At 38.3% G+C, this 10,170-nt stretch overlaps 1 protein-coding gene across 12 annotated transcripts in view; it reads right to left on the reverse strand.

The window, feature by feature from the left end:
- ncam1a (neural cell adhesion molecule 1a) overlaps positions 1 to 10,170 on the reverse strand; it is a 249,772-nt gene that overhangs the window by 57,942 nt on the left and 181,660 nt on the right. For all 12 annotated transcript variants that reach the window (XM_005725345.1, XM_005725341.1, XM_013908873.1 and 9 more), the window contains exons 5-8: positions 8,444 to 8,581; positions 7,472 to 7,589; positions 5,105 to 5,265; positions 4,346 to 4,488 (exon numbers count right to left, since the gene is read on the reverse strand). In XM_005725345.1, the coding sequence (XP_005725402.1) occupies positions 4,346 to 4,488; positions 5,105 to 5,265; positions 7,472 to 7,589; positions 8,444 to 8,581 (560 nt within the window). The remainder of the gene's footprint in view (positions 1 to 4,345; positions 4,489 to 5,104; positions 5,266 to 7,471; positions 7,590 to 8,443; positions 8,582 to 10,170) is intronic.

The raw sequence follows: 10,170 nt of genomic DNA on the forward strand, positions 1-10,170 counted from the left end.
TAAACCATCTAAGATTTCTGCATTTGTATTAAATCGGTGATGCCATCTTGCAGTAATGTAACTAGAATTTAAAAAAAGATAGAATACCAAATGCAAATATCAAGGGTAGTTACCGATTTGCCTTTCAGGCAAACAGCCGTGATTTTTTACAAGATTTCTAGAAGCGGGACTTGGCATTGTTCTGATGTTGTTTATGAAAACTACAGATTGGATTCAGCTGAATAATTTCATTCAAAGCTTTATTTATTATAATTAAACAATTAAGACCAATGATGTCATAAATAGATTATATCCCTCTGTTGACGTATTAAAGGCTAGCTGAACATTTGGCATTGTCTAGTTCAAGGTTTTCTTGATGTGAAAATGACTGTTATGATGAGGGCCAGGCTTTCCAACTTGGCAATCAAGGAAGTAACAGAAATGGTCAAAATGCCAAACTCGAGCACATTTTCCTAGAGCTGCATGGGGCCAGTTATTAATTAATGTACTCTAATAAGAGAGAATTTGGAGGCACACTAAGGAAAACAAGGCACTGCAACTAATTATACAAGAACCACTACCGGCACCTAGGGACTTTGTTTCCTAATCAGCACATTTTCTCATCATGGCTTATGTATCTTGATTAACTCATTCATGTAAGTACAGAACATTGACTTCCACCACTTATCCTCTATTAATATAAACTACGTACAGATTCCTATCATGTGGTATAAACGTTCAAACCACAAAGACCTTCAGCTGAACTGAGATGATGTCTTAATCATACATTACACAATGACGCCATTAGCTGTGTTTTTCTCAAGCCAGTAATATTCAAAAGAAGAAGCCGAAGCCAGAAAAATTCCTGTTCTGTCATTGCACATCATTATGAATATGTCTGTGCTCTCGTACCCTGGCTGGTATGAATGTAGAACTAGAATGTGAATGGAAGACAGAGCGTGGCAAACAGGAAAGTAATGATGAATGAAGATCCAATGAAAATTAGTGACAGCTATTACCAAATGATCAGCGGGATTTTCTGACTACAGCAACATTAAATCAAAATGTATCTGACAGTGATAGATAGGGAGGAGAGGGATGATGACAGCCTGTGAATAGAAGACATTCAGTGGCAACTGTGAATACGACATGCAAGTCCTGTCTTGCAGGTGGAAGATTACATTCAGAAAGTCGCAATACAGTCACGGCTGCCGCAGCTGATTGGCAGTGATAAATTGCACAGTTAATAGGAAAATATGAGAATATTTTAACTGACTCAAATGTACAGACTGATCATTTTCCAGCACAACCGGAGTGGTGAACGGATAATTTGCACAAGTTTGCCATTAAGTCTAAAATAAAATAAATCTCAGTTTAAGAACAACTTATCGAGATGTCTGCATTACAAGAACTGAATAAATAACACATTCTTCTTTAGTACAATGTTGTTCAGAAACAACAATATCCTACAGTTTTTTCCATTCTTAAAGACCTCATAGTTCCATATCCCCCCCCCCCAATTATAAAACTTTGCTCTTGGATTAAATGCTTACTTCATAGGATATAAAAGTAGAGTGGGAGCTTCAGCTTCAGGCCCCTCGTCTGTCGAACCAGCTCCCAGCTTAAATTTTGGACACACACTGTGTAAACTTCTAAATTAAATTTAAAAAGTAAAGCTTAAAACGTTCCGTTTTTGATAAAGCTTAACTATTTAGGACTCAAGTGTTTCTTGTTTGCATCTAATCATTAGTTATTATTAATCTCTGGCTCTCTTGCACAGTGTGTCTCTTGTCCCATGTCTCTCCCCAGTCGTAGCAGATGGCTGCCCCCTCCCTGAGCCTGGTTCTGGAGTTTTCTTCCTGCTAAAAATGAGTTTTTCCTTCCCACTGCCACTAAGTGCTCGCTCATATGGGGTCATCTGAATGCTGGAGCTTTCACTCTATTACTGTGGGGTAATAGATAAATAATGATAAAAAGCACCTTGAAGTGACTGTCGGGATTCGGTGCATTATAAATAAAAACTGAATTGATTTAAATCATCCTGCTGCTGTAAATATAACTGCCACATTTGGTGCACAGTCTCACAATAATGTTATATTTTCTCCAATTAGCCGTCTGAATGCTTAAACAACTGTATCAACGATATTTACAATTATTAGTATAGAGAATGTTTACAATATGACTAGAAGAGAGTTCGTCAGACAGTCATTACCATGATCTTTTTAGTTTTATATTATTCCACCAAAAATCAATAGTTCATTTCACAGAGATATATTTAATGTGAAAATGAGCTACATGGTAACTTTCAGACATAATTCATCACAATGCACCAGCTGACAGAGCATGTTAAATGAAGTAGGCCAGCATGGCCCAAAATACTGTGCAGCTGACTCTCTTATGCCCTGTGGGAAATAACAGGACAGGTGCTTTCATTGCATTTACAGTGTGTAGCTCCAAGAGTAGTTCCTCTATTGTTCTTACACACCTGTGTCATTTGAAACATTTGAAGAACAACTGTGTCTGCTATGGCAGGACAACAAACACTGTTGAACTATTTTTGTGTGGGAACATATTTCACAGGAGTTACAATACCTCTCAACAGTCAAACAAAAAATGGACTCAGGGTTTTCATGCTAAATGCTGCTTGTAGTGACAGGGTACAGCTTATCTTATGCCTAATTAAATGCCAGCATATTGTTGGCAGGAACAAGTTTTATGCCAAATTGTGCTTTTTTCCTGTTATTCCACAGCAAATGTCCCGAGGCCAGCAACCAGTCTGCAACCCAGCTGTTCTGTGTATCAGGGAAATATGCAGTGTCCAACTTTAGTGCTTTTAGAAGTAATAGAAACATGTGGCAGTATGTAACGCAAGCTGAATCACAAACCAGTGCATGAAATGTTTTTCCCGAATCCAAAAACCTGGTGGAGGCAGCGAGGTAATTATCTTAATACTGTTTACTGCATTCACAGAAAATTACCCCTCTGAAGTGACTAATCTGTTTGCTGCTAGCACCATGTGCATTGTCAGAATAGACCGTTAAGATGGATTTTTCAAAATTATACAATTTTAATGAGCTGATAAGAGCATAACAATAGACTTCGGATGAGACTCTCTCACTAGGCTGGCAACTGCCAGAATGCTGTGACCACTGCAATGGAGAAAATAAGGAAAGGAATGGTGTTCATAGCTTACACATCCTAAGAAGCCGTTTACCATATCCTATAAGCAAAGCTTTAATCCAGCGTTATCTCCAGTGCTCCTGAAGGACATGAAGAGGAAAAACTAGGATATACGCCAAAGCATGACAAAGATGCATAACCCTTATGTGGCTGCTTTACTCATATCGTGTTCATCCTGGGAAAAAAGTGCCCACTCGTTCCCAAAGTGGATTATCACAGTAGTTTGCCAGAGTGGCGTAACTGGAATCACAACAATCTGATTCATAGCAATAATTAAGCTAATGCCAATTAAATCATTTTCACTTTGTTTTTTAAACTCTTGTTTGATTTCCTGTGAATTTTAAAAGAGCACTTTTTATAGTAAATTCACAAAAAAAGGAAAGAAATTTCCATTAAAAGCCAATGAATAAAAGATGTTGTAGCGTGTCAGATGCGCTGTTAAAAACATGTGGGGAGACATAAGAAGTCTGCACTCTCTCTCCTCTATCAGTCACAATGTAAATGTACAAAAGCATTAAAGCAACTCGGGCTGTATAAGACAAGGCTGTCAAAAGTTCAGAGAGATCGTGAAGCAACATCAAAACCTCATTGTGCAAAGTTCAAACTCATGTAACAATGAGAAATGTACGAAGCACTTTTAGCTGCATTCCCAGCACGTGGGTGGAGTTGAATGGCCAACTGATTAGTTATTAATGCCATGAGATGAAAAGTGACGGAAGTGAAAATAATTGGTGGGATTTCAAGGCTGAATTTAAAAAAATGAAAGTCAGTGAATGGCTGACAAAATTCCTTAAAAATGTCCATGTGAGTTTTTGAAAATTGAAATTGAAACCTTTTTCTGAAAATTGTATTTAATAACAGCTGCCAACAAATCTGGAGAGCATGCGCTGTATTGTATATTACAGTGCAGGTCATAATATGTAAGTGGTACAAATTATGTGGAGGCTCTGTTCTAGCTTTCATCCACTTTATCTTTACTGAATGACATTTTTTTTTAATTTGTTGTTTGCCATGTTGTTCCTTAAGAGCAGAAACGTTTTAGGCAAATTTCTCAAACAACTGTAGTTTTATTTTTTGGTACCTCTCTGTCATTAGCACCCCTTTTCCTAAAAACACTGGCTTTTTAAAACACTTCTATTAACTGGAAAAAAATGGTTTCTGGTGCATGACCACACAGCAACTCTACCTGTTCTCCTTCAGTGAAGACCTTGTTTCCAAAACTCCAGGAAATTGTAGGTGTTGGGTCACCGGAAGCCTGACATGTCAGGGTGACTTGATCATCAAACTCCGAAGCAGTTTGGTTACTCAAGTAGGTAATGTTGGGTTGGACTAGAAGCAGGACAGAAACTGTTATTAGAATTGGTTTTCTAGACACATAAATGTGGGTACCTTTGGTTTAAAGCTCCTTCTCCAACGAGAGTCAGCGGGGTAATTTCAAATATTTAATCCGTTTCTTTATTCTTTTTTAAACAGCTAATAGATGCTTGACATTTATCAACAGCTATTACCACTAATCCACCTGCCTTTTTTCTATTAACTGGGTTTGATAGTAGAGGTGGAAAACTTCTTAGGTTCAAATCACCACATAAACTCATCAGCTGCTGACAGATGAATATATGCGATCAAATGATCACGTCACTGTGAATGACACATTTGACATGGCCATTTGATCCATGGCTGATAGAGACGTTTCAGTATTACTGTGGCAAGGAATACAGAGTGGTTTCATACCCCACTGAGTTATAACAGAGCCACAGGACTACATAATTTCCTCATAAAGAGATACTGCACTTTATGTTTCACAGCTGCGTAAGGATACGCTGCGTAAGAGTGTGCCGCAAAGTGCACAAAGTATAACAAAGAAATGTCAGAGATGATACAAAAAAACCAGCCGCCGTGTTCTTTATGCTAAGCAAACCATCAGCAAATGGAGTCATTTTCTTACCAAACACGCTTAGGCTGACTTCCTCCGCTTTCTCTCCCGCCTTGTTCTTGGCGATGCACGTGTAATCTCCTTCATCCACTTTGGTGACATGTTTTATTAACAATTCTGAACCATCCTCATTGAGGCTGTACTTATCGCCGTCTTCAAGGACAACGCCGTTACTGTAGCAAGGGGGAAAAAAGAGGAAAAGAGAAGTGTCCGCGTCACATGTATTTACTTGCACAACTTGAGGAGCCTACGAATAATTTTCTAAACTCACTGACAAAGAACTGTTGGGGTTTTATCTACTGAAGCAAGCAGCTCGCAGACAACAAAGCCTCGCAGACCAAAAAACGCTGTCCTGTGCTCAGTGCTTCTAAGAACACCTCCAACATTGCCTCAGATTCTGTTTGCCTTTGGTCTCCTTCAGCCTTGTTTTTAAGAAGGTCATACACCGATTGTATGATGACGATGCTTCTTTTAGATTTCAGAAAACACTCCTACTCTCAGGAGCCAAACTTTCACTTGAGGTTAGAATCTCTCTCTTTTTCTTTTTTCTTTTGTAGTGAATTAAGTGTTCGTAGACCTGGAGTAGCAGCATTGCTCCAGCAGCCAGACAGTGAATGACAGGCCTGTCAGCGACTAGAACAAATAGAGCTTTACCCCTATGTTTTTTTCACCGCCTCACACATCTATCCTCCCAACAACCTTCCTGTCCATCTTAACCCTCTTCTAGCCAGGGCCTGCTTCTTCCTCAGGATCACACATTAGATCTGCTGCATGAAAGACAACTGTGAGCGGGATTTGAGTTCAGTCGTCTTATTTACTCATGCAGCAGCAATCATGCTTTGTCTAAAGGTTTCTCCTCACTGCTGCATTCAGACATGAATGATGCACCAAGAATATTAACGTGCACTGAGCAAACAGCTGCATGAAGAAAAAAAACACGTTTGGGCTGACGTCCTTGATTTCGTCTCCCGAAAACATACATTTGCACAAGTCGGTGGTCGTCAAACAAAAATATCCTATTCCAGCACGCACATGCTCGGTGTATTGGTAAGTTAATGTTTAAAATCATTACTAACTCAGTAAACCTCCTCTTTAATCACCAGAACTTACCTAATTAAACACATTTCAGGTACCAATTTTTGAACTACTACCAATTAGCGGTTGCTAAGATGCATATGCACCTTGTTCTCACTTTGGTTTATTCTGCTTGTTGACCTATTCATAATCCCTATAAATATATATTAACAAGTGTCATGTAAAAATTAACTTTATCAAAAGCAAGCCTGCATGAAAGGAGTCAGGGACAGAAGAATAAAGGGGACTGACTGGTAAGCTATGAACAGCAAAGTCACAAATCTGGTCTGGTCACGCTACTATTATTTCCTTATTATTACTGTGTCCAGCAGCTGGAGAGCTGGAGAAAAAACAACAGAGATACCCCGACAGCTGCCTCGGGTAGCGCACATCCTGCTAAAGGGTAGCCTCGAACTTATAAAAATGTCCCCGTTAAATTGATCCTCCTTGCTGCACAAAAGATAAAAAACCCCGAGGTCCTTTTTGATTAGGAATGTTTGTAACTAATTGAACTGACCTGTAAATATAAATTGCAGCCATTAGCGTAGCATAACAAATTCCTAATTGCCATGGAATGAAGTTTCAGGAAGACTAATTTTATGCAGATGTAGCTCCGTCCTATCAACCCTTTATCTAGTAAGAGGCAAAAACACATGACTCATTTACCCTTTTACTGTGGAAGTTATTACAAGGATTTTGATCATTGAGGTAAAAAGCCATCAGAATATCTCTCCATATCATTGTGTCATAAAATGGACTGCTGAAGTGAAAAAGCAAAAGGTAACAGTATATAAATCTCCCGCTCGCTAATGAATACTAATGAGTGTGACTTATAATGAGTTTCTATTGAAAAGCTGGAATTAATAAAAGCCCTCTATGTGCTTTAAGTACTAGTACACTGTATAGTGCATAGTTTGTCTTCCATTGCTCTGCTGCAAATATCATTCATCTCAGCTTAATCTTATCAGGCTGCTTTTACCTGCTTGGCAGATTGCCACTTAGGGGGGGGGGGGGTTTCATTTGTATTGACGTCAGTGTTTCTTTTTGGTTTGTCGTTGAAGTTTTGGACCTGAGAAGGATTACTGTGCACCAAGAATAACACTTTGTAATTCATGATTATTCATTTCATTGCTCTAACTAATATTGCTTGTTTCGAGGTCAAGAACAAGAGGATCTGAAGACGAAAAAAAGAATAAATAAAATGCTTCCTTTTTTGTGGAAGCTCAAAATTTCTCCTGACGTGATCCGGGGTAAATCTGAACTCTGCTCGTCACAACAGCCAGATAACAAGATTGAATGACGTACTGTGCCCAAGTCACGGTGGGTTCCGGGAAGCCATCTGCATCACAAGCCAGTAAAGCTGATTTACCAACGTCTGCTGTAGCGTTGACTTCTGGGTGCCTGACACGGATGCTGGGAAGCACTGAAAAAGATACAAGATTAATTTGAATTTCAAGTAACTAATGTGTATTTATAAATTATATTTAAAGAGGTTTAATCTAGATATGTAGATTCAAAACCTATAAATCATTTTATTACTTCTTTTTGCACATTCCATATAAAATTAACCAAACACTGAAAAAACGTTCACAAAAAAAAACAAACCCTTTTTGGTTTGACTTGTTTTAATTAAACAACTACCGAACCCACATGGTGATAATGTAATTGTAGTAAAGTTTATCCAAAATGCACTTCAAGTTTCCTCCATTGAGTGGTGATAAAACAGACTGGATGTTTCAACATAGCTGAAATGAACATATTTCACACACATATAACGATATTTCCCATAGTTACACGTCTATTTCTTAATTTAGTCAAAGGGTTCGAAAATAAAAATGCAATTATCCCTGAAAATCTACAGAGTAGCTTTTAAGAAGTGATATTTCCTCAAGAAAATTGCCCAAAATCATTTTTTAAAATAGATTTTTCAAAATTCTTCATCCTGATAGTTAAAGGACTTTGATATTTAAAAGCAATTTGGGGATAATGTTGCTACTAAAGGTCAGAGCATCTGCAACATTTTCTGAGAAATCCACAAATTTAAAACCAATTTCTCGTCATTCTGGTCTGTAGTTGTTTGAATGTGTTTCTCGAAACCAGAAACTTCAAAAAGATGGCTAGATGATCTGACTAACTATCTAACTATCATTGGAGCAACAAAAAAGTTTTAAGGGTTTTAGAGCCATTTGGCTCATTACTGAACCCTGCTCTGTTAAGCCACACATTGATAAACAGCAGGGCAGGCAGAGCATAGAAGGTGGTGTATACACTGCTTACCGTTAACAATGACCTTCATAGTCTTGAAGTCAATTTCTCCCCTGGCCATGACACGAGCCTCACAAGTGTAGTTGCCCTCATCTGTCTTTTTAATGCTGCGGATCTGCAGGTGGCCATTATCCATGATCTTAAATCGAACTACAAAAAAAGGACAAAAAAGAACAAAGGTTCGAGATTGTGAAGATTACATTCTCAACAAAACAGTGGAACAAAAGAAACATGATTTAATACGTTTTCTATGAATTAAGAGATGATCAGTTGGGGCAAGATTGAGAAAATCCTTCCTGGTAATCAAATTATTAGATGAGAGAGCTTCATGACTCTCTGGCTACAGTAAACATATTTTATCAATGTTTTAATCAAACCCAGATCCCTGACAAACAGTTGCAGCTCTAATTAAACAATGCACAGTAACACAGCGAGCTGCCTTAACAGAAACCTGGTGTTATTATTGAGAAAAACTATCCAGCACTTATTAAAATCCACAATTTACACAGGGGACTCATTAATTTTAGCAATGACTGTTGCCTCAATCAAGTGACGTGTTCTTCCTATCAAGTTTAAGAGTTACACAGTTTACTGAACAAACAATTCCACCTCAGTGACTCCTACCACATCGCACCATCCATGGGAGTGAAACATTTACATAGTGTATAAAAAATAAATGACTGAAATGTTGAAAAGCTTTTAAAGTTTAATCCAGGAGTCTAAAAGTTAAGAAGAAACAACGCTTTTGTTAAACAGCTCTTATTCAGGTCACGGTGACACATTTTACAAGGAAGAGTTGCTGTTGGGATTTTTAACTCTGCAGCTTGCAGCACAGGGTTAGGTCAGCGACTGCACTGAAGAAAATTGCATAAGCAGTTTTTAGTTTTCAGTGTCGGTTACAATTAGTGGCTTTTCCAGTGAAAAACACATTCCTTGACAAGAATCCAAGAACAAAGGCAGGCTTAGCACAACAGTGTGGTGACTCCAGGCTCTCCAGCGGTCACCGAGGGAGGGGTTACTTCAAGGTTAAAATAGTCCCCGGTTCAAGTGTGAAACAAAACCCAGACTCCTGTTTTATGTCCAGCTCCCACACTAGATCCTAGTTTTTCACTGAACTTGCTAAGCCATGGCTGTTTTGGACCAATTTGGTCAATGCTCCTCCCAAGAAAGAAGCTATTGCCAGATTAAATGATTACCAAATATTGTACATGAATTTAGGCCCTCCTCATATTTTTGGGCAGAAGAGACCAAATGCTGAAAAGCTCATAATTTCATTTTACACAGAAGACAGCTTGGATTCACAGCAGCTACATTAGATTAGATTTTTTTGGCAAAGTGTTCAGCAACACTTACAGTTTTATATGTTCGGTATGTGCACGCTCACAGTTTCCTCCACAGCTGAGCTAAACACCTTTGTTCTGTGTGCTTACTGGCAAAGCAGAAATGGTTCAAAACACAGGACAAACAACAGATAAAGGGATTATAATACAAGAAGAGTTTGAGAAGTTTTTATAGTGTTTTTTGATATACTAATGTGACATATGGATAAAATAGATGTTCAATTACATCAAAGCTACATCTCTGATCGCCCGTGCGCAGTGAGAACGAGACCCAATTGTGTACATCAAACACCTCTAACTCCCGAAACACAAAATTCCTTTATTAAGAAAGAGTTAGAGGTTAAAAATGTTGTTAAAATGTATGTGTGTATTTATAAAGATAAGAGGAACCTGATAGCT

Source organism: Pundamilia nyererei, unplaced genomic scaffold, assembly GCF_000239375.1.
Source record: "Pundamilia nyererei isolate P.nyererei 1_Seehausen unplaced genomic scaffold, PunNye1.0 scaffold00015, whole genome shotgun sequence".
Taxonomy (NCBI): Eukaryota; Metazoa; Chordata; class Actinopteri; order Cichliformes; family Cichlidae; genus Pundamilia; species Pundamilia nyererei.